This window comes from Micropterus salmoides, unplaced genomic scaffold (genome assembly GCF_014851395.1).
Source record: "Micropterus salmoides isolate LMB-PRFRI ecotype aquatic unplaced genomic scaffold, ASM1485139v1 Ms_hic_scaffold_4, whole genome shotgun sequence".
Lineage (NCBI taxonomy): Eukaryota > Metazoa > Chordata > Actinopteri > Centrarchiformes > Centrarchidae > Micropterus > Micropterus salmoides.
In genome coordinates, this window is record NW_024043372.1 from 19,855,029 (window position 1) to 19,880,849 (window position 25,821).

Consider the following 25,821-nt stretch of genomic DNA (forward strand, 5'->3'; position numbering starts at 1 on the left):
CTGGTAGATCTGAGCATCTACTGTTTGTATGGTAAATCACAGCAGAGTTCCTGATGGATCTCTGTAAGGTGGACCAGCACTCTGAAACCAGCTCCTGAGCACTGAGTTTGGGGCCTTTGAAGGATTTAGGGAATCATCATGATTTGGGAGCTCTCTGCTTTACAAGACTCGGAAAAATCCTTTTGGAGGAGCCACTGCCAATTTTCAAAATGTAAGAGTTGCTTGTTAAAGTATTGTGTTAGTAAGCCTTTCTTTGATAATCAGTGGAGTTGATATCAAAGAATATGAACGCTCACATTATATTTGGTGAGTTTAATAATTAAGGAAAAAATACAGTAGACTTTTTCATGTTTTTCTCTACGTAATGTTATCACTCCAAGGTTTAATGGCATAATGGAATAAACAAGAGGCCTGAGAAGTACAAACAGAATAGTTCGAGCATCTTGCGGAGGTACATGTGTTTGAGAATGTGGGAAGGACTTAGGGGGGACATTTGAGTCAACAAAATGTAAGGTCAGTGATACAACTTTGATTCTTATGGGCCTGGCATGCTGCTGTCTGGTGACATTTTGACCACCAATTGAACTAACACTAATTGTGGAAATTACATTAACACAAGAGCCTTAAGACTAGTACACTCTGAGGCAACTGATGTTATTATAAACCAGTGATATCTAAAGAAAGATTTCTGATAGTTTTGAACATGAACTTTTAGCATTAAGGACGACAAACCAGAAAAGAAATTGTTGTAGTGACTCCTCCATTTTTGCAGCTGACCTTTACATAGTTACTCACGCTGTTCCTGGACAGGATAGGGGCTGTTGCTAATTGTCATTTTATTTTGATGTCTTAGGTGGAATCTGATATATCTTCTAAATGGACTATTACAATTTCAGTGTATTTATATTGGATGTACAATAATGGAAATGTACTTCAATTTATCTAATATGATTATTTTGTCTTCTTTTATTCAATGTAACCGATGCTAATTGTATTGTATTAAATTCACATCATCATTTCTGAAATCTCATGTTAATTTAAATTACATCCACTAAAACAAATTCTGTGTGAAATCTTTGAGATATTTAATGCTTAATTTTACTTTTTCATTTGATATAAAATGAATGTTAATCACACTTCCATTACATTTAGCTGACGCTTTTATCAAAAGCTATACATGTCAGAGGTCACACGCCTCTGGAGCAACGAGAGGTTAAGTGTCTTGGTCAGGGACATAATGGTGGATGGGTCATAGTGGGGTACTGAACCAGGGTCTCTCACACCAAAGGCAGGTGTCTTATCCATTGCACCATCACTACCCTAAAGTGCATTCAAATTTATTATTAACATAATTAAGAAAGTCACGACAAAGGGTGGGATAATGGGGTTTCTCTGAACAGGGTAAAATGCGCTGTAACAGCAGCTTTGTAAGGGATAAAAAAAACCTGCATAATTCCCTCATCCTCATTACAATGCAGATGTAAAGTAATGTTAAACATTTTAATGATGACTTCTTTCTACTCAAAAAGTAGTAACACAGGAAAAACTACAGCAGAATCCACTGCATGTTTATCTGTTGAATTTACAGTACAAAAGGTTTCAGAGAACTAAACAAGCTGGAGATAACTAGTGGCTGAAAATAATCACCTCCTTCAGAAGTACAGTAAAACGTGGACTTAGCATATGCCGCGCTGAAACCGGAACATGATGGAAAATGAGGACACCCTTACATAATATGCATGAGAATGTACATGTACTAGTCCTTTCTGGGGATAAATCTCACTGCAAACGTGGCATGCCAATAGCTGTCCACCAGAGAAGATTACAGCGGGGGAAAGCATCAGTGGAGCCCTGGCAGCGAGCAATCACATGTATTTAGGACAGCTTCCTCCACATACATCATACATTTGAAACCTGATTGTAATGATTATCAGTGCAAGATGGCAGAAAGGCCCTATGTTTGTGTTTAATCAAAATGTACTGTAAACACGTAATTCAGTCAGTGCTTTCTAGTTGTTTTTCAGAAAACAATTAAACAAGGATTGGGGGTCAAACTTGTCTTAACAAGAGGACTGCTCTTTGATGGTGCCGTGCAGGTCGACACTGAACACATATTAATCAATGCAGCCAGTTCTCTGCAGCTGGGCAAAACAAGCGCACTCATTATCTTTCATTTCAAGAAGAAGGGGACGGCTGGAGGAGAGACAGGGTGTCCTCCATGAATTATTCCTATTGATCATATCTGTCCCTCACTAAAAGAGAGAGAGCCTTCTTCAATATTCCCACAAATGTGTAAATTTATTGTTTAACTTTCCAGTACCTTTAAGACATGTATGTGCGTGTTCTGTTGAAGGTTATGAGGCTGCAGTGAGGATCTCTGGGTGTTTATATTTACACATTTCATATCAGTAACTAGTGGTGGACTAAAAGGCAGGAGATCTAGCTGCTTCAATTTTGACCATTCTTCTAAAATGTGACTCATGAGTCCCCCAACTTTATAGAAGTGTAATGTTAAATTGCTTCAGTACCCCTTTAACACAACTAAATGTGTTCATCCACCTTAATGAACTCAGAGAGAGTGAATATTGGATTTACGTTCATGAGGCGGAGACAAACATGACTCCAAATGAATGTGTATGTGTAAATCTGTTTGCTAACATGTTGATCAAACGTGATAATATGTTAGGGATGTGTTCGCAACTTGTTAAATATCCTGTTTTAATGGACTTTATTTTCTCTAACACAGGCGTGAAGAGTATTTCATTTGATGTCTGAAGGATCCTTCAACCTCATTTCTGAACAATGGGAGAGTCTGGAACACAGATGTGTACTTTTACTTTGGAACCTTTACTATGAACCATGGAGGACAACAGTCCATTTCTGACCCCTGAGTACAATGACAGCACCACCGTGTGGGCGCTGATGCCATCAGCTCCCAGCAGACAGCTGGGCACCCTTCCCAACCCACAGACACGCTTTAAGGATTTGACAGGCATATTTTTCATGGTGACCCTGAATGTTCTGGCACTTCTGGCCAACACTGCTGTTTTGGTTGTTGTCATTAAAGCACCTCATCTCAGGAAATTTGCCTTTGTGTGCCACCTGTGTGCAGTGGACCTGCTGTGTTCCATCTTGCTCATGCCCCTCGGGATTGTGTCCAGCTCTCCGTACTTTGCTGGTGTGGTGTTCACTGTGCTGGAGTGCCAGGTGTACGTCTTCCTCAGTGTAACCCTCATAGCTGCCTCTATCTTCACCATCACAGCCATCAGTGTGGAGCGTTACTACTACATTGTCCACCCCATGCACTATGAGGTCAAGATGACGCTGAAGCTGACTGCTGCCGTGATAGTGATAGCGTGGGTGGCCTCTGCCGTGCTGGGGTTGTCCACAGTCTTTGGGTGGCAGTCCTACGGAAGCCTGAGCTCCATCAGTGCAGCACACTGCTCGCTGCATTGGAGCCACAGTGACCACAGACAAGTCTTCTCGGTGCTCTTTACTGTCACCTGTTTCTGCCTGCCTGCTGTTGTGATTTTTGCTGTCTACTGTAATGTGTACAAGGTGGCCCGTATGGCTGCCCGCCAGCATGGACCTCTGCCCTTGTGGACAAACAGTCAACTGAAGCATCGCTCTGACTCAATAAACAGCCAGACTACCATCATCACAACACGCAACGCCCCCCGTCGGATTATGCGTGAGCGCACGTTTGGTGGAGGTAAAGCCGCTTTCACTCTGGTGGTTATTGTTGGCCAGTTTCTGATCTGCTGGTTGCCTTACTTTGCCTTCCACCTTCATATGACACTAGATCCATCACCCAAGATTCCTGATGACCTGGAGGATGCAGTCACCTGGCTGGCATATTCTTCCTTTGCTATTAACCCATTTTTTTATGGGCTTCTTAACCGGCAGATCAGGGAGGAACTTTGTAAGGTCAGGCGCTGCTACTCCGCCCGACCACTCGAGCTGGCTGTCTCCAGCCATGAGGGCTCAGGCAACGAAAACTTCCTGCAGTTCCTCCATAGGACCAGCTGCACAATAGAGACACGTGCAAGTTTTGCCATATCCAGTCCTCAAAGCACTCTGGATCAAGCTGGGCAAACTGGTTTCAGGATACCAGGACAGATCCCAGAAGAGTTCAATTAGATACCTCACTGTTGTGCCACAGCATTAGTAGCCTGTAGGGATATTACCATTAGCAACAAGATAAAAAATGATCCACAGGGGTTAACAGTAGTGACTGTTGCAATATGTCTGTAAACTTTATTTGCATACAGTAAAAGCTAAGATACTGCTCCAAGAAATAAACACTCGCTTGTTTATGATTCTTGACACACTTTTTTTCTTTTTATCTACAGAAGACACTCATGCATGAAACAATAATGGAATATAATGCTAATGGACATAGTTTCTTAAATTCAATTATTGTTACTGTATTTGTAGTTATACTGTTAGTAATACATTTATTTTTATTGGCTACTAAAGTACAGTCTGTGTTGATCTGCAATCAGCACAGCTCTTTTATTAAAAAGTTAGAAATACAAATATCACATTATACTTGAATAGTAAGTGATGACAAAATAATCAATACACAGATCTTAACACTTTCTCAGAATTTAGGGTTTTACAGTGAGGATGAGTCATCTATTTTTCGTAAGGTATTTAGACTACTTATTTTTATATGATGTATCAATGTAGCAGCAACATTATTTGTTCAAGTTGTTGTATTTATGTTGCAGGAATTTATGTAAACTGTATTTATTGTATTATTGAAACATCACTTTTTGTTAAAAAATATATTGTTTCTTAATTCTTTAAATGTGCAAATGAACACTGAATACTTTGATCACTTCTGTAGAGGAAATAATCATACCGTACATCACAAGGAATCAATATTTTGACATTTTCCTTGCACATTGGTCTATACTAAACTGATTAAATGTCTCCCTCTTGCAAGACGGTTCAAGAAATAAATATGGCAGTTATTTATGTAAAAAAAATAATAATTCAATAAAATTTTGTATTTTTTCCACAGCAGAGAATAATTTACTATACTCTATTAATTAATAATGAATAATCTTACAGCCTGTAACAGTGAAGATGCAGCCGGGTGATCAGACTGTCCCGTAACCATGAACCAGATCAACAGCCTGCTTCCCCATTAAAAATCCCTCACGGGTCCTGTCAAAGTATCCTTGAGCTCACTCTCTGTAAGTCTGTAAAAATTAAAGTCCTATCTCTCTCTGATCACAAAAAGCACAAAGGTGGCATCTGAAACAGTAACTTGGTACCTTCATGTGCACCTTTTTGTTTGTCAATTTTGCAGACAAGCTTTGACCCTCTGGGTCCTGACCTCTGTGTCATTCCTTGTGTCTGTGAAAAGCCTGTCTGAGCCCAGTTTACGCAAGATTATGTGATGAGAACATGCCATTTCATAACAGCTGAAGTGGTTGTCTCTAATATCCCCGTTAATGTGTGTGCACTGGCAGATTAATGAAAAAAATCTATATTTACATACATGTTTCTATGAGCATTACCTACTTGTCAAATACTGTACACATACAATTATGGTATATACAGTTTGTTCTTGTTAAAGTAGGTTAATCATTAATGTCCTTCACAGATCAATCAGTGAAGACAGATGATAAAATGTTGATGTATTTATGTTGAATATGTTGAGAGAATATGCAACTCCCGCTCACAGGTTAGATTTAAGATACCACTGGTTTAATAACAAATAAAAAGAGATGCATGCTGAGCTAAAATCAGTAGGCAAATAAACACATTCAACAGAGAAATGTGTAAAAAATATCACCTACTTTGCTGTCTATAGTGGCACTGATGCTGCTTGTCACTGGAATGTCAGTGAAGAGAAAAATAACAATTGGAGGAATGAGAACTATATGTGACTGTGTACTGACAGGCAGGAGAAAAGGCATCCCACACACATTCATACAAACTGAAATCGTAAAAGCACGAGGTGAAGTACTTTGTAGACATCCGGAGATGTGAAAAGCAAGATAACAATGTGCCAATGTTATAGTCCCTGGCTGTAAACACATTCAAGTAAGTGCTGTAGAGTACAAATACAGTGTGCAAATATGATATGACACTTGCATGGAAGTTTATGGTACACAAACAAATACTGTAAACATAAATCGACTCTCTCATACACACTGACATACACAATGACAATAGTCATCAGCTTCACTACAATTTTGAGATGTTTTTTTAAAGGATAACACGTAAATGAGGTAAAACAGTTTTGACTGCACTCTTAATGTTCACTTTAGTCAATTCTTAAATATTGTCTTTACATTAGTCATTACAAACTCATGCTGTGCTCCCAAACATCGTTCAAACCTGCAGAGCTTTATTGTAAATTGCAGTACAGTCCCAAACGTTTGCAATGGTACCAAATATGTCTAGCTGAATTATTTCCATTCTTAAATCTTGGGTTGGAATATTTCACTCAGCGTAAACATCATATAGCTTCACTGAGATAGTGCAGAATAAGATTATTAATTTAAGGAAGCTGGATATTAAGGGATCATAAGGAAGTGTCATGGAAAGATTCAACATTTTGTAGGCTACTCCATTAAAAATCCATCTGCTCAAAAAGAAACCAAGATATACTCAATCACATAATCAAGTTTTTACCCCTCTTAGCTTTTAAATACTATATACTGTACGTATACTGATAAAAAAAAGGGGCAATAAGGTTGATAACAATACAGTTCAAAGAACTGACTGCCTGTTTCATCACCAATCTTCCAAAGTGTGTCATTCAATCTAATGAATATTTTAGCCTGAGCAGTCTTCATAAGGTGCTAATTAAAGTGAAGGACCTCCCACCCCATTGACGGCTCTTCTTAAATGAAGACAGTCACATCAACTGTGCGTCTCTTTTGCTAAGCATATGCATTGTGGATCAAACACACTCTCCAAGTCTCCATGGAAAACACAAATTCATGGCTTGAGCCTAATGGTAGGCCTGAATCAGAAAAGACCTAATGTTCTTCTGTGTGCTATACCATGTGCTGATGAGCCTCTCTGTTGCTGCACAGGCAGTGATAATGAGAGCGCCACTCTTGAAGAATCAAAGGGAGAAGGTGTGACTGATGGTGCTGTCTGACGGAGTGAAGCATATTATTTCATCAGACCTTTCCTCAGTCATTAACAGCCAGTTTTTTTCAGTAGTATGTGGCTATTTTGGCATTCTTGTTGAATTTGTACTGTTGTGAACATTTCAATAAAAAAGGGATCCTGTTATATAATGTTAGCTCAAATGCTTTGATGTAAAAGTGTTGGCCAAAAAATAAGGACAGCATTTTGCAGCATCTGCTTCACTGATATAAAGCAAAAACAACCACATAATAATTACTCATGGAACAAACACTGATTCAACCACTTGGCAGTAAACTGAAGTCAAATCAGAGTTGGTGCTGCTGTCAACCAATTAGCTGTTAACATCTGCATATAGTTTGAAGCTTTCTTATTTTAGATATTTTTAATCCTTCTCAGAGAAGATCTGAAATGTCTGGATGGTACAATTTTTTTTTCCAAGCATCCCAATATAAGGGAAGACTGATTTAGCTGTTTTTATTGACCTAATTCATAGAAGACATCATTTCGTGTCCACATGAAAGTGTAATGATGTGATACTGAAACTGATCTGCAGCTGGTTCAGATGGGGATTTTGTACAGAGAACGCAGCGCTAAAAATAAATATATTTCATCTTTTTAATGCTATGGTGTTAGATAGGAAGCACTGAATTGGTGATTGCGTTGTTAACTAGACATGACAAATAATCAGACTGACCTATTGTACTGAAAACAGCTGGACTGACAGGTGCTGAGCAGGAACTCTGTCATCGCTAACATCCCTCATGCCCCAAATAAGCTGCTGCTGTCGGGATCAGAGGGTATATGAATCGTGGAGTTAAATCAAAGCGCTAGTTAAAATAGACACACACTTCCGCCACTCAGCCATATGATTGTGATTAACATGTATATGTGGTCTGAGGCAGCAGTTCTCACCTCTTTGGGCCTGCAAAACTAACATCTATACATGTAACACCTGTTACACATACAGAGATGTTACAAAATCTATTATAATTATATAAGATATAAAATGTATAGTTTGCATTATGCACATTGCATTCGTGTTTTGTCTTATATAAAGTGCACTCATACAAATTCTGGATTATCGTCACATTATGTTGTTGAGCTGAGGTCATGAGAGGGACACAGGCCAAACATTAGAGAAAGGTTCTTGTGCATTAAAGGCCCTGAAAACCTGTTTTCTACACGTTGAATATGTGTGGCTGTGTCACATGAGAGAGAGGGAAAAGCTGATGTCACTTCCTTTATTTTTAATCACGATAGAAGGACCCAGAGTCAAAGAATTCAGCTGAAATATATTTAGTGTTGTAGAAAAATCTCAAAATTTCCCTGTCCATTGTAATAGCAGAAAATTGTTTCTTCTTTCATTTAATCTTTTATGCATGTTCTTTTACTATTATTATTATTGCTACTGTTATTATGTCTTATAGATATATATGTGTTGTGTTTTTTTATCCTTAACCTTTCCTTCTTCTAAACTCCTTACATCGGTTTATCCACATTTAGTAGGGTTTAGGTCAGACCTATGAGATTGTTTTGGTGTTTTCCTTTCTTGCTGTTCCTCTCCTTTGCTTGAATGTGCATTCAAGGACGGGAGAGGATCTCTGTTCCCCAAAACAACCTAGACTGTGTAAATGATTTTGCATCCCTTTGCTCTGGGCCAGATGGCCAAAGCGGCACGGGTGTGGACTGGCTGATTATGTGTAGTACTTTTCTGTTTATTCTCTTTTATCAATAAATTCTTCAAAGACAATGGTTGGTTGTTACTCAATTATTTGCTTAATCCCTCACCAGCAATATACAATTTCCGTGACATCTAGTAACTTTAATTGCTACCTCCCCAAAATCCTACGTCATGAGATGGAACGATGACTACAATGAGGTGAAATGTGCCACCCCTTACTTTCACACACTCCAGTGATCTCACCTGTGCAGCCACGGACACAAACAAACCCCATCTGTCAAGGTGTGCAGTCCATTAGCATGCCAACGTCTCCGGCACAGACACAGGAAGACCTCTTTCATCAATACACTGTCTACAACCAGCAGGCAGAAATGTTCATTACCATGGAGACCTTGCAATGGTCATCGTACAGTAGCTCACTGGCAGGTGGAAATCTGAACAGATGTACAGTTTGTTATGTACTTGGTAGTACTTTATTCAACCTAGTGTGATCGTTCAGCCTTTTTGATAAGAAAACTTTTCCAGTCCATGTTTGGTTCTCTTAGAATGATTTACCAGTGGTGCATAGGTCAAACTCTTGGACTTAGGCCTATATACTGTAAGATATTTGAGATTTGCACATGGACAAGATGAGTATTATGAGCTGAGAACATTTCTGTATGGGGTACGTTGTATATTAACATTATTTTCTCAGATTATCACGTTGCCAGCTGCTGTGCTGGGACCTTTTAATAGCAGTGAGGATGACTTAATGGGTCCAAAGGTTGACAGAATTGGATTTTTTTTTTTCTTAAAAGCATGTTATGAAACACACTTAACACCAGACAGAGTGCAGAGGCCTGAGAAAGCTCTTCAAACTATCTGGGCCTTGAGGAGGACATTGTGATAATATGCAATATATCCTCCACATTGTGACTGAAGCTGGGAAGAGCAAACCAAGGCAGGGTTATGCGGCATCACAGCTGAACAATTAACTGGTTTCTTTGAGGAACAGTATGGAAATAATTGCTAAAAGGAGGGTACTCTGAACTTTTGGGAAGAGCAGTTGTTTTCTCAATCCCAGAGGACGTGGTGGATTTTGTGTCCGCCACGTAGGTCATAAAGGTGCATTTTGCCATGTAAGGACAACTGGTGCTCTGTGCTAGGGGTTTATTCTCCTCAGCAAAATCAGCTAGAAACTAATTGGATCAATAAGTCTGTTTTAAGAAACAGAATAGACTCGAATTTTGCCTCAGCTCTTACCTTCACTTTATTCTACATCAAAACAAAACAAACACAAAAGCAAAACTATGGTTAAATGGGAAATGTGCAAAAAGGACGAATGGCTAGGATATCTGGTAAACAAAGTGAGAGTTTTGTTATGTTTTCCATATTTTTTTGGCAATTTCTAATTCTATTCCTGTTGTTTGATTTGGATGCCATGATTAAGTTTTAACTTGGAGTACACCATCTTAAATTAAATTTATTAGTATCTAAATCAAGGGGAGAGTCCTATAAAAATATTAATAATGCTTCCCCGCTTCCAATCTTGCATACTGGTGGTTATTAGGTCAGTTTTGCCCACAAGAACAGGACATAGGCACATCTGGCTGCTCTGAGAAGTGACTTAATTTCCATTACAGGCCAGAAGGAGGCAGCATTGTATTGCAAGTCAACCCCTTTTCTGACATGAACACAATTCTTTTGAGTACAAATTTGACTTTAGTTTTAATTAAATCCTATAATCTGTAGGGAAAGTTTACCTGTATCATTTACTACTTTTCATCATCCAGTTGGAAGTTACATGACGTGCTCGCACAATGTTAGTTTTTTATCAGTGCTGTCTTGCTTGCAGATTTGCCTCACATTGTATGTTTCTGTATGATTGCATTCCCAGTAGGCTGTCTCAGTGTATACAGAACCATCTCCGTGCTCAGAGTATTTATATCCCCCACTCACACAGCACAGGAAAATGATCTTCACTTGAAAGACCATCTGCAAATACCATCCAGGGCACTGTAATGTTCCCAATATAACTTCACTGCCAGCTGAGGGGTCCGGTCAGCGACCTCAGTCTGAGCTGTAAGGGAAGTGACAGGCACCCACTCTGCTCGCCGGATTGTGTTTTCTTCACGTTTGGAAGGACACCATGATGAAAGGGGAAGATTCAGAGGAAGTAGAGATTGACTTGGGGGACTCCAGTGACCCTGATGAATTTGATAATGGGGAGGAACCTCAGATGCTGTGGAAGGCCCCTCCTGCTTTGGAAGAAGAGGAAAACATTCACACATCTACCCTAGTGGAAATCAGTGATACCAAACCTCTGATTAATGTCAGAGACCCTCGTGGTATCAATGACTGCCTCAAGGTATTGCCTTCTTATGCATTGGCTCTATTGAACATTGTTTTATGGACAATCTGTGCAATTGTCACATGCAGTGAAATAGCTGGTAATAAAATCACTCAAAATTACTGGCATGTAAAACTAAGAAACTATCTGAATGGCGCTGCGTGAGTAACGACGTGCAGTACTGGTCTATCTATGTTTTACAAATGTAATATTAGAAAAGTGTTACAAGTATCTAGGAACATTTATTGACAAAAACTTGAACTTTGACCATAACACTTCTGCTGTCTACAAGAAGGGTCTTCAGAGGCTTCATTTTATGCGCAGACTGAATACCTTTAATGTGGACAAAACTTTGATGTCTCTATTTTATAAATCTTTTATTGAATCAATTTTAACTTTTTGTTGCATAGCTGGGAATCTTACAGTGGAAAGCAAAAATAAACTGTCTAACACTGTTAAGGTGGCCAGTAAAATACTTAGCACTCAACAGCTTTCCTTGGAATACATCTATAAAAGACAAGGACTATCACAGCCAGCTCTTACCACCCTCTCTTGGAGGAATTTGTTTTTCTCTCCTCTGAGTGAAGATACAGATTGCCCAAAATAAAAACTAACAGATACAAATTTTCCTTTGCACTCACAGCAATTAATGCCCTAAATTTGCACTGAGCCTGCTCAGAAGCACCCTACAGCATTGAGGCTACCATCTCAACTTTTTGAGTACTTTTAGACTTTAGACGAACAAATAGATGTTGTATACGATATCTTTTTTTTGTTCATGTCTCACGTATGTCTGTTTTAACCCTATTGCAAATCAAATTTCTCCTGGTGGGACAATAAAGATTGAATTGAATTGAACTGGCTGATTGCACTGCCCTCCAGTAGATATACTTTATTTAAGGTGTGGATTAAGTCCAACAGGAACATGACTTAGCGGTTCACCTCTGAACCATCAGCACCACTTTCTCTTTGCTTCTCCAGGTGACGTTTGAGGATGTGATCGCTGAGCCGGTGTCTGTGCGAAGTGGGGACAGAGTATGGATCTGGAGTAATGCCCTGTTTGAGGTGTCTAGGGTTTGGATCTACAGGATAGTCACAGTGCTTCTGGCAATTCCCATGTCAATTATCTCTGGTTTCCTGTTTGCAATCCTCAGCTGCTTTCACATCTGGTAGGTTTAGATCACACCTTCCTGCAGATATTATGGGGACAGCATGTAACATGTTTTGCTACACAGATAGGTTAGGTGTAATTTGTCCAGGATTTGAAATATCCAACTCTGAAATTTCTGCCCCCACCACCAATAACATGGGGGTGAATAGGTGTTTGTTTGTGGTGCTCACATCCCAAACAAGCAGGCTGTACTTATGCTAAATGGTGCTTTGAACTGAATGCTAACACCAGCATGCTAACATGCACACAATGATAATGCTAAAAGGCTGATGATTTGCAGTATCATGTTTACCACGTTCACCCTTTTAGTTTAGTGTGTCAAGGCAATCCATGTGATAGTTGTTGAGACTCGAAGTGGTAGATTGACCGACCAACTGCCATGTTGCAATCATGGCTAAAAATTCCAATCAACAGCAATGTGTGGACAATCCACAGATCACACTGTCAACCTTTTTTGACTATTACCAATGAACCTGTTGTCAGTGAGATATGTGGATTATCCATAGTAACTGGACACTTAAAAGACTTTAAAACCAAAATGTTTTAAATGTGTTTAAGTTCCACAAATAAAATTTCATTCACCCCACTTGTCACAAAAGAATAGAAAAATCACCTATTCAGTACATGAATTATAATGTATTTTATTTCATTTAGTAATGCTGCTTTGGACTATGGTGACAATGTTGATCTATGTCTGTCTATTTATTTATTTATTTATTAATATATTAGGCTATGTTTATTATGAAAGATGATTTTATTTCAAACTTGTACTAATCTACAGGTCTCACAATTGCCCCATGGCAATAAATAAAGTGTTTTGAAATTGAAATTGAGTATTAGGGTGGGGAAGTGTCCACAAATAAAGATGGATGTCATTTGATCTTGCCAACAGCTAAACAACCCCGAAACCCCAGGAGATTAAATACGCCTCTAAAACATCTGTATTGGGATATTCTCTTTCCATCAATTTTACAGAAATAGTTCAGTTCAGTTACTACTCCATCTGTGAAAACAGTCAAATAATGTCTTCTGTTGTTGGTAGGAGCTTTTCAAAGTTTGAAAAATGATAATGAAACAATGTCATCAGTAATACGAAGTGGTTTGATAAGGAACAGGAATGGAAAAACACTAAGTTGGCAAAAATGAGTAGTTTTGGAAAATAAGAGTTACGTTAATTTAATTGTTAGTGATGAAATTCTGATTCGATTATACAGCATTAAGAAATGTGTTTAAATGAAAGTCTGTACCCAGAGAGGGCAGTTTGCTGTTTACCTGTATGTGTGACCAAGTGTGACCGCCGCACTTGGACCCATATTGTTGCCTATTGCCTATTGTTGCCTTAAAGGACATAATGTGTGAAATTAACTGTGAAATGACTTAAGAACCAAGAAGGGTTCAAATCCTGATTCAAACCGAAATTATGAAATAATAAAATTAGAAAACAGTTTAAAATCTTAAAAGTAAAATACTTTCTCTCAGTTCCCTGTCCACACTGCTTCAGAAGACACATATTGAACATGTTGAACTTAAACTGGCTGCATGGCTGAGACTAAGAAAATGTCTTTCTTTATGTAATTTTGATGATTTTCTTTGTAAAATCTGTGTTTCTTTCTATGACAGGATGGTTGGTCCTTGTATCCAGTGTATCTTTATTGGCACACGCTGGCTGCAGAGCCTGTGGACCATTGTGCTTAGCATCATTCTGCGTCCCTTCTTCAAGAGCGCTGCAAGATGCTGTGGAGGTTTCAGTATTCACCTGGCCAAAGAATGAGAGTCATACATCTGCACTGGGATTGTTCAATATGCGCACAAGTGCACTGGTGTTCTAGTGGACTGAGCTGAAGTGTGCGTTGATATTTGAGTCTTTAATATTTAATTCATAATAAAATGTTTATAATTACATGTTTTTCACAGTCAAGATAGCTTTGGTCAAAGTCCAAAGTATTTGCTGGCCCTTTTTAATGATTTTAACGGCTTACAACTGCTTACTTACTTGTGACCTGACAGTGACAAAAAGAAGGAGATGTAATTCTTACTTTCATCCTCCCCTAAGTGAAATTGCTCTGGAGAGACCAAATAGAGGATCAGACTTCTTAAAAACTGGGATCAGTGTAAAAAAATGGAGTCTCTAAAATAACTTCCGTTCCAGTGATTGATTTGATGAAAATGAAACTGCTGAAAGTGAACCTTTTGGTTGAATGCAGCACATCATAAAGGTTACGCCTCTGGATTAGTATTTACAATTTGGAGTAATTTCATCATAATTAATTATGCAATTTGAATGTTGTATAGTCTTTATGTCATAATACTTTTTAAGAGGTTAGAGTTATGTATATTTTTTTTACATTTTATGCTGTAGTTTAGAGTTAAAGCTCAATGAACATAAATGTACAACTACTAGGATCTAATTTTAATTGTAGTTAAGCTGCTGACACCTAAGAATATTTAGTTCTGCAGAAAAGAAGACCCACTTATCTTAGATATATTCTGAGGAAATGGCAATAAAAGCTACGGATTCAAGTATTTGACTGTTAAAATGAAAAATATATTTCTCTATACAGAAAACATTATCATTGTGGTGGCCGAGGGTTTAATCTGGATTAGTATTGCATCCTACAGACATGTTATATCCTATATATGAGTTAGGAAACAAAATCTACCTCCAAAGAACTATGAAGCCATTACAGCAATTGTAACTCATTAATTCTCCACATTGTAATGATAAAACAGATATTAAAATCATTGTCACCACCATTGTTACACCACTATTGCATGGATAATATGAAGGACAGCAGGACTGGGCTTATAGTGATTTGTAGGCTTTACAATATAATGACCATTTATTCAGGGTCAATTGTTTTAAGCTTGAAAGCAAATGTTCTTGCGAAGTTGTGTATTTAGTGAGATAGGCTTTATATAGGTTTATATGAGCAACCTTCGAGTATTACTTTTTTCTTTAATTTCGTGTGTGGATGGAAATTAATAAAACATCCTACATGATCTCACCATATATCATGCATGTATGTACTGATTATTCATTGTGCAGTATAGCATCTTCTTACGTCGGTGTAAAATGCAACATGAGCCTGCTTCCCTGTTTGAGAAATGCTGTAAGTCACAGTGTGACGTGTCACATTTCTACAAAAGAATGGACAATGCTATTGTGTGTGTCCATATACTTGATGTGGTATGTCAGCAGTGCCTTCTGTATCTTTGACAGTTTGAGGTAGTCACCGCTGGCAGCTGCCTGCTGGCATTCCTGCATTGGAATAACATTGAATGGTGTTTCAGTTCATAAACTGCCACTCCCCTCTGCTGCCCTCTGGGGCTTTGACTGCAGCCATACACCCATCTCTCATTCCGGCCCCTGTTGCTTCATTATCTCAGCTTCGGCTTGTGCATCGTCCTTTAATCAAAGAGCAGGGCCATGGACATGGATGCACACTGAAATTAACCACAGACAGGAGCCGATGATCAATCTCACCAACAGGGACCTCAAGCAAATCAACAAGGATGTGGTCAAGGTGCAAATAATTAATATTTACTTTCTTGCTGAGATGAATCAAGCCTTGATCGTGTGTGTGGATAAAAATGCTATCAAAAATAGCTATTAACAATATTAGGTTTTGGAGATACAGGACATCTGAAGGAGCAGCTAGGAGGTTTATGGATACAAAAAGTTTGAGCTACAGCATGAAGTGCATTCAATAAATAGGCTTCAGATAATTCTGACCTAACAATGGGTCATGGTTGACTTATTGATTTGTGAGTGCTGACATGCACAACAGATTAGGTCTTTGCTAAAATACTTACTTTCTAGACATGCTGTTGTTGTGATGTTAGCTATAGTAGCAGGAGAGGTGAGTATCGGTGTCTGGAGCTGGTGTGCTGGCTCTGGGACCCATTGGCGTAAATCTCATCTAACAGTAGGGGGAGGCAATAAACATAAAATTTCTGAAGGGCACACAAATAATACAGGCAAAATTGTTCTTGTGTAGGATAGGTGTACACAAAGGAGAGTCTTACTACTATTAGTGTAGCATATAGACAACACTCAGATAGGGGGGTTCCTGACCCCCCCCCTGCAATTTCCACCTAGGCTGGGACCATCTTGTCCTCTCTGCATGTTAACTTTGCAACTGTAGCGACAGTTTGCTAACCCGTAACTTAGCTGACATTAGTTACATCAGTGGTTCTCGAAGTGGTGTGTGGGTCCCCAGCAAAAAGTGGAATAATTGATTTTTACTATATTTCCACCCATAAGTAACACAGTGGGCGGCGCGGTGGTGCAGTGGTTACCACTGTCGCCTCACAGCACTAAGGTCGTGGGTCGCCTTTCCGTGTGGAGTTTGCATGTTCTCACCGTGTCCGCGTGGGTTCTCTCCGGGTGCACCGGCTTCCTCCCACCATCCAAAGACATGCAGTCTAGGTTGATTGGTGTCTCTAAATTGCCCTTAGGTGTGAATGTCAGTGTGAGTGGTTGTCTGTCTATGTGTGGCCCTGCAATGGACTGGCGACCTGTCCAGGGTGTATCCCGCCTTTCGCCCAATGTCAGCTGGGATAGGCTCCAGCCCCCCGCGACCCTGTATACAGGATAAGCAGTTGACGATGGATGGATGGATGAAGTAACACAGTGACAGAACATATGTTCTATGGCTATACACTCTGTAATAAAACATCTAAAAGCCAAAATCCTATCAGATGGACGATCAAAATCTTATCAAATGGGGGTCCATGGTCTAATTTGTGTCAGTTAGGGATGAAAAAGTTTGAAGAAGAACCACTGAGTTACATACTTGCTGTGTCATTGTTTACTAGATATCAAGGTATTTGTGTTGTTGTGGGATTTCTCCAGATTTTCTTAGTCCACCTTTAATTACAAAGTTTCAAAAGGTTGATTATGAGTAGGTTTTAAGCTTTAAGTCAACCCTTAAAAGCCACTTTAACCAGATCACACAACAACACATAGACAGATTAATTTTTTATTTGCAGAGGGTTTAAGGTCTCTGCTGCAGACACTTCTACCATCACCCTTACACAAGACGCTTAAATGGGATTTTGTTAGTGACACTCAAAGCATTGAAAACATCTATTTCTTACTCAGGATAATCCACAGTCTTTACCACGGACAGTTTTCATTATGATATGTATGTTATCATATTATGGACTTAAGGTCTCACTATGAGGCTTGTGTATATTGTAATGCACGGCTAGATACTGCCTGGAGTGAGAGTGGAAATATGTTTATTTCTGATTTGTCTTTCTTGAAGCCTATATAACCAAACACAGTAAATAAATGATCCATCTCTGTATGCTTTAGGTCAACTTTGAAGATGTGATTGCAGAGCCTGCTAGCACACACAGTCTGGACAGGGTGTTGAAAGCCAGCCACAACACTTTCACAGTTTCAAAGTACCGACAGCCTGACTGTCATCTTGGGCATCTCTTTGTCACTGCTCTGGGACTTCCGGTTTGCTTGTCTGTCATGCTGGCACATCTGGGCTGTTGTGCCCTGCATTAAGAGCTGTCTAGTCGGGTCCCAGTGTCTGAGTTGACCACAATTCCTTCCTTGACCCGCTCTTCCAGTCACTAGGGAAGATATACAGCAGCGTGAGAGTGGTTTTGCGCAAGGAGGTGTAAGTGCTGTACAGCCGCTTTATACATAAAGACCCAATTCTGGACATTTCATTGACTTTAGAAGATCCATGAAACATCAGAAAAGGTGCAGAATTGTCATTTTTGTTTGTTGGTATACATTTTGAGCTGATTTAGTGTCTGTTACTGGATTAAATGTTGTTGGGTTTTTTACATAATGATACAGCAAAACCTGAAAACTGTCTGACCATGAATTTCACTCTTTTTATTCTATGTTGATGTCAGCCAAGCTTTAAATAAATAATGTTTTACATAGAATATGAATTTCATTGGTTTCATTGCACTTCAACAATTTTATTCAAGGAGGATTAAATCATACCTGAAGACTTTTCTTAAGAAGCCTCTTGATGAGAACCACCTTCATGCATGTCATCCCCTCTCTCTCCCACATTTTCTGTCTCACCTTGGCTTTACTATTACAAATAAAATACATATACAAAAAAACGCCCCCCAAAATTATTATCATAATTTTCCTTCCATATGTAATGACAGAAAAATGTAAACATCACAAAATTTTGCAGTTGTGCCAAATATTAGACTCTAATGAAACTTAATAGACTGTTTCTCGTTGCATGTTATTTTTTATTTTAGTTTTAAACCCACCTAATACACCAACAATATACATTATCTGATCCTGACACTGAAAATCTCCATATGTTCAGTCCAGTTGGCATATTGCTTCGAATCGTGCAGCAAAACAAATAGAGCAGAAAAATAAGACTATTTTTTATTAATAGTAAGTGTGGCCAAGAGAGGGAACCATCTTCTAGTTTGATCCCAGATCGATTAAATGTGCTTCAGTGTGAATAAAATTTTAAATCCAGATCCACTGATTACCTCAAAACACCAACAACATAGGAAAGAAATGAAATGATGACATGTACACACAGATTAGAGGCAGTGGAGACTGTTCACAAAGTAAATTTCATATTACATCACAAAGGACAGACACTGATGTGTAGGAAGGAAAGTCTACTGATAGCATTGAAACCATACCTCCTTGTTGTAAAATGCATTCCTTATGGTTTTTGCTTTGCTGATGTGTTTTTATAATGGTGATATCATTATCTTAATAACCTTAATATAATTAATGAAAATTAACACTTTGATGTGTCCATCCATAATATAATTTAATATATTATAATATCGTATCATATAATATCATAAAATGTTAGCACACAAAGTAATGCTGCTGTAAAGGGTAAAAAAATCCTTACAGTAACCCAATTAGTGGCAATTTGCACAGAGCAAAGATACTTTTGTAATCTGCCAAACTCCTAGCTTTTTAAAAACACAGTTAAGAATTTTTCCTTACATTTGCTGAAAGAATCATTCTTACAATTATTGTTACAATAAGGCCAAATCAGGACAAAAACTTTCAGAACAAGAGACTTTAACATTCAAGACTGAAGGCCAACATACGACCAACTTTGAAAATGGTCATGGTTGTTTATACAGAGAGACAGAGGATGCATGTTAAAAATGCTAAAGCGTACAATTAAGATAAATACTTGATTTGGTGTTTGGGGAAAGCCAAGGGAACACAGCCATAGAGATTAGAAGCTTCACTTTACATCACATTTTCTTAAAATGGACACTGCTTGCTGTTTTAACAGGGTGCAGGACATTGTGTGGACAGGAGGTTTACATTGTCTATTTAGCTCAATTTAAAACATGTTACAATGGCTACCGCAGTGCCGCTACAGATAATTAAATGAAATGGGGGACTGGCATGATTTCCAGATTACTCAGCTACAGGAAGCCTGGATGGCTTTCAGCTGGCTTTTCAGTGTCCGGGTCCCCCTGTGCTGGATGTGTGCGTGAGGCTCCTCTGGCTGCTGGTGTTCTTGAGGACGTAAGTGACAGAGTTGCTCTTGTGCCTGCTCTGTCGATCACAGCTACAGGAGGAGGCCGTCAGGTACTGTCTACAGCAGCAGAAGAAGCACTGCATCAGGTCATGGAATAGGTGACCAGCAAAGAACATGTAGATCCACGGGTTACAGCAGCTGTTGAGACTGGCCAGCAACATGGCAATGATAAAGGCCATGTCTAGGGAGAGTGACAGAGAAAGAAAACAATAATATGCTTGGCATTTTGATGAATAGGTGTATTGTTACATATAAAATAGATCTAAAGAGAAACTAGAAAGTTAAAAAAGCGTTGCCTGAAAGCATGATATATCTTATTCCTGTGTCATGGAGCTCCATTGTCATCAAAAATGACATCAATGATCCACATTGTTACACTGGTGTTTCTTAATTACTATGAACATTAGCACTTTAGTTTATTTTGACTCAATCCCACATACACCATATTTACTCACACAAGGCAAATCCACAGCTGAAAAATGTCCCCACTAAATACACAACGTCCTGCTGTTTGAGTAACTCAAGATTTCCATACTGAGATAGAGGGTTCGAGGCTGTGTTCCACAGGCAGGGTAGAGAAGTCAGACAGTATACTGAGGCTGGATCTTATAGAAGCCTCAAGCTTTTTTCCATTCCAGTAAGATGTAATCAACTGGTTGTGGGCTAAAGTTTGCTTTGTTCGATCTTTCAAGTTGCACTTTTAAGTGTTTTCATCCTTTGGTAGCGTCATGGCTGTAGGGATGGCTTCTGCACACTTTGGTCCAGACCTAAATATCTCAACAACAATTGGATGAATTGCCATGGTACAGACGTTCATGGTCGCCCTGAAGATGAATTTAATAACTTGCATCCCTTCATAGTGCCATCATCAGGTTAGAATTTCACTTTGTCCAATATACAAGTTTATGACTTGCATAACTAACAACATTCCAATCAGCCTCAGGTGCACTTTGTGCTTAGTGCTAATTAGCAAATGTTAGCATGTTAACAGGCTAAGCTGGTAGCATAGTTGTAGATGCTTGTTAAAATTCTTGTTGTAACTGTTTTGAAGGGAATAACAGATGTTTAGAAGCGGCTAGAACCCATGTGTTCAGGTGTGTTAATCTACATTTCATCACGTTAAATTCAAGGTAAAATGACACACACACACACACGCACACACACACGCACAGTGAGGTGGCAGATTGTATCACCCCATGGACAGGTTTCTCTCCATTTAAATTCTATTTTATAAATATAGTACACTTAATGCATAGAGAAATAAATGAACACACCAAAAACATTTGGGAATACAGCTGAAAAAATTATGGAAGGTTGATGGATGTGACACAAATAGGATTTTAAGTTGCTTGACACAAAAATGATAAATGGCTCCAGTTAGAAGAGGCTGTCCTGGATAGAAAAACAGTTTTCTCATTCATTCAGCTGACTGAATTTCCAATCATTAGAGACACAGAGCACATTCAAGAGCACGCCTTTTGAAAAGCGGAAAGTGGACAACTTCCAAGTTATTTTGACTTTGAATCCCTAATGGGGTGAGAGAGATTTAGTGTGAGTAGTCTTCTTCTCTACTCAAGTGAAAATGCTAAGCTGTTCTGTTCATGGTGCTCTGGCTATCTATAGTACTTTGCTTTATTGTGAGAAGTGTGCAGCTGTGCGCAGTGTTCACCAAATAGCCCGTCAACATTATGAGACGTGTTCAAGAGATAAGTCAAACACCCTGTCTAGAGTTCTGAGATCATTTGGTGCTGTGGGGAGTGCATTTCTCAGAAGAGGAAATACCACAAAATGACATTCAAGCTATTTTCGTTTTAGTTTGCCCTGGTACACTTTTTCTTTTACTTGCAGTACATTCACCACTTTTGTGTGCTGCCAGATGTGAAAGACAGTATTCTTGGCTGTTTTTCTGTAATATCATGACATCCAAGTCTTCTGAGATTGAGGTTGGAAAAAATGGAAATAGGGTGAGGTTGAAATCAAAGAGAGCACTGCGATGATACAGCCATCACTCATCTGATAAAGAATATTCTGAGAAGATTTTCCTACTTATTAAGCTGAATAAACCATTAAAACCCATTGGGTTATCTAAGAAATGCTTTGCCAAAAAGAGGCTCGTTTTTCATGGCTTTTGAAAAGTTGACCTTTAGAGGATACATGGTTCTCACAGGGCAGTATTACACAATTTTATAGTTTAGTATTTCTCAGTACGACTGTGAAACTCATACAAATTATGTCCACATTGATGACATGTTATTCAGGGCATCTCAATGCTTTGGAAAATACCATGATGAAAAGTCATAAAAAATGTTTATAATGCTAAATGGTAGTAAGAAATGCCTCTTGTGGTGGATCAGATCAGTTCTGTAGAGAACCGCGCATGGATTCTTGGCTGTCATGTGTTTATTTTCCTAATGTTGTGCAAAACTGCTTGGAAGAGGACAAAAACAGGGAAATAATTGGCTTGGCTTATTCCGCCCTGTATCTAAATTTCTGGATGCCTTGAATGAACATTGCTTTTGTCCCCTTTAATAGCAAACTCAAAAGATATGAGGGGCAGGTCTGACCAAACTATGCAGTGTAATTATATAAAGCACCAGTAGGAACAGAGATAGAAACTTTTTGATGTTCTGGTACATTTACTCTCCCGCTGACTTTCCTGAACTGATAACCACAGTAAATGACACTGTATTCACTGTGGGGAAGTCTGGAGTTAAACACCATTGTGTTGCCTTGGAAGTGAAGTGGATTGCTTATGCGTTCCCAGAGATATATTATGACGTGGAAGAATGACCTTTGTAGACACTTACTGCTGAAATAGTAGAGTAGAGTAATAGAGTTTTAGAAAGAAGTTTGTTTTTTTCATCACAAGGGCTTATGGGCAATCATTCACCATATTGAATTTTGGGCAAACACAGTGCTCTGTTAATTGTGTCACTGAGCACTTGGCACACTATAAAATAGGGGTAATTTTTTCATAAACCAATATGTACAGACAAATCACAGATTTTGGTGTATATATCAGAGATTTATAACTGATTATAATTGAAACTGCATTCAAATTAAATAAATAAACAAACACTGAGGGTGACTTTACCTTCTCTTGGTGCAGCAGGATCCCATGCAGACCACATCTGGACAAAGAAGAAGGGAGTCCAGCACACAATGTAGGCAAGGACCACTACAAATGTCATTTTCACTGTGCGGATCTTTGCTTTTGAAATAAGCCTCACGCTGCTCACACGAGAGAGGGGATGGGCGCCTTTGGAGTGCCTTGGAGTGAGAGCCAGGAAGTGTTCCCTTCTCGTTTTTAAATTAAAATTCTGCCATATTTTGAAGCATATCAAGCCATAGCAGATGCTTAAAATTGCCACTGGGAAAATGTAAATGCTGAGACTCATCCATGTGATGTATGCTTTGGCACCCCATGGCTGTATAAAGTCTCCCCAACAGTCATACACACCGTTCCCGACCTCCTTCAAAGAAAAAATGTAAGCTTGAGGAGTGCTGAATATCAGGCTGAGAGTCCAAGAGGCGATCACACAGAAGCGGTCCTTCCTCTTGTGTACGGAGCGAAGTGGCTGGCAGATTGCTAAGCACCTGTCGAGGGACATGAGGACGAGCATGTACGTGGATGCAAACATGCCCACGACCTGGAGGTATTTGACCAGCCTGCACAGTAAATCCGGGCCGTAGAAGCGAAATGTGATATCCCAAATGAGTTGCGGTAAGACCTGAAAAATTGCAACGACAAGGTCTGCGATGCTCAGGTGCTTCATGAAGTAATACATCCGAGACTGGTTGTGCTTGGTGGCGTGGATAGCCCACAGGACGCACAGGTTGCCCGTCAGAGCTAGCATCAGCACCAGGACCAGGACAGTAACTTCCACTTTGGCCACTTCTTCATTTCGTTTTAAAGGATTGACTGTGGTGTTTCCTAAATGGCTCTCATTTCCACGACTTGTTGAGTTGTTCCAGGAAACATTCTGCGCCCAACTATATTGCTCGCGTAAAAGGTCCTCCATCGTGCGTAAAAGCACCACTGTGGCGCAGCCAGCGGTCACATCACAAAAGCGATTCAAGACCGCTATCCTCTGTATCGTGGTGTAGTTGCCCTGTGCAATTTACTGTCCGCTCACTCCGTTAAAGTTGTTTTTGTGATGTGCCCTCAGGTTAAATTACTGTAGGAAATATTCCAAAAGTCCGCGCTTTGGTCTGCAGAGAAACAAAATGTGACACCTTTGTTGAAAAATATGAATTTCCACACCCATCTCAAATCTTTGAACTATAAAAACTTCCCAGAAAAATGAAATGACAATAAAACCGTATCGAGTGATTTTGTTCTGACGAACTTACCTTTGAAAAGATCCTTTGTTATTTTGGCACTGCAGTCCTCATCAGGCGCTGCGTCAAGTTTGGTGTCTGCTTTGCTGAAGCTCTGTGTCCTACCAATCTCAGTAACCCCCTCCCCACATGTTGTTTTCCTGTACAGGAAACTGTCTGGGTTGAGGATGAGCAGACTATGAGTTCAGGTTGTGACTTTGTGGTGTGCTGGTGTTTAAAATCAAATGTCCCTTAACAACATTTGGGTGATGCTATCTTGAATTGCGCAGTGAGTCAATGCTTTTAGCGTCTACATTATTTGAAGTGATCCCTTGTTAGATTAAAAACGAGGAACATTCCTCTCAGATCCTAAAGAGCAGAAGAGCATCACTTGTTTTCTATGGAAAGCCACCAAAATGGAAAAGATGCAATGTTTGGAGCTGGTTGAATGTAATTGCTTTTAAGACCTCAAACTGGGATTAGTCATTAAACCAGTGAGAATGATTGAATTTTTTGTGCAATAGTCCAAACAGAACATCTATCATAAAACTCCCTAGAGCCTTATTTAATTCCCCCAAAAGACTCCTACAGTAAACTGAATACTAACTCAAAATAATCATGCAGCACATTGAAGCAAAACACATCCAAAATGTTGTTCATTTCCATGCAGCAGTCAAAATGGAGGCTGTTATTTTTGTTTAAATGTCAGACATTTTGTTTTTGAATGAAATCCTTTATGTATTCACATCCAATTTAAAATAATCATTTGATTGTTATTTCATTCCATTTGCACAGTAACTTAACCGTAACTGGCTTCTCAACAGAAAAACAAAACCTTATCTTGACTTCATGTTTCTGAAACTGGCACACTTATGTTATATAAATAAACATAAATATAATTATTAATATCTGTTGATTAAATTAATCAGCCTGTCATTTTGGTGAATCTGGGTTTTTTCTTATTTTGTTTAGCTACAAAGAGGAAGGTCATTGTGCTTTACCTTGAGAAAAATGTACTATTATTGATTTATTGTTCTCTTCCATAAAATGAACATCTCTCTCTCTCTCTCTCTCCCCAACTGGTGGAGGCAGATGGCATTAGTCATAGTTATGCTGGAGGTTCCTGCCTCCTAAAAGGAAGTTTTTAAAAGGAAGCTTGCTCATTGCAATTGAACGTGAACATCACATGTACAGTGTGAAAATGTTTGTTGCTTTTGATTTATTGGAATACCAGCTCATGTAACATAAAGTGCTGCAAACTACCAAACCAAGAAGAAACAAATAATTATAGCAAATAAATAAATAAATAAATAAATAAATACAGCGACACCTTGTAATTCATACCGCACCATGTAATACGCTATATTTTCAATCCAGGTTCTCCAATGAACCTACTTACTGTGTGATCGATAATTAGCCCTTTAAATTGTTTTACTTTGCTTATGCAGCACTCATCCCCAGGTAAAATAATTTGAATACCTGATTAAATCAGTTTTGATTTGCCACACAAAAGAGATCACTGAAAAAAGTGTTTTGTATGCAAATCAAGGGAATTAGCAATAGTTTTCAATTAAGTGGCCAGTGACAACAATGTTTTTTCACTATGTTCCCTAAACATAAAACACTTGTATTAAGAAATTGGGTTTCCAAGGTTACCTGCTGGAGTCAAGATGAT

General features: G+C 38.9%; 2 protein-coding genes and 1 pseudogene across 2 annotated transcripts; 2 read left to right on the forward strand and 1 right to left on the reverse strand.

Annotated features, from left to right (window-relative positions):
* The first annotated feature begins 2,768 nt into the window (after positions 1–2,768).
* On the forward strand, positions 2,769–4,896 carry si:ch211-213o11.11 (probable G-protein coupled receptor). The gene has a single exon (XM_038697653.1). The coding sequence runs from the start codon at positions 2,860–2,862 to the stop codon at positions 4,138–4,140; it is 1,281 nt and encodes a 426-aa protein (XP_038553581.1). The 5' UTR covers positions 2,769–2,859; the 3' UTR covers positions 4,141–4,896.
* Positions 4,897–10,718: 5,822 nt separating this feature from the next.
* On the forward strand, positions 10,719–15,313 carry zgc:172270 (uncharacterized protein LOC100136849 homolog). The gene is made up of 3 exons (XM_038697752.1): positions 10,719–11,150; positions 12,114–12,301; positions 13,924–15,313. Exons 1-3 carry the CDS (start codon positions 10,932–10,934, stop codon positions 14,072–14,074), a joined length of 558 nt encoding a protein of 185 aa, XP_038553680.1. The 5' UTR covers positions 10,719–10,931; the 3' UTR covers positions 14,075–15,313.
* A 1,591-nt stretch (positions 15,314–16,904) lies between these two features.
* On the reverse strand, positions 16,905–24,336 carry LOC119886801 (annotated as a pseudogene).
* Positions 24,337–25,821: the final 1,485 nt, after the last annotated feature.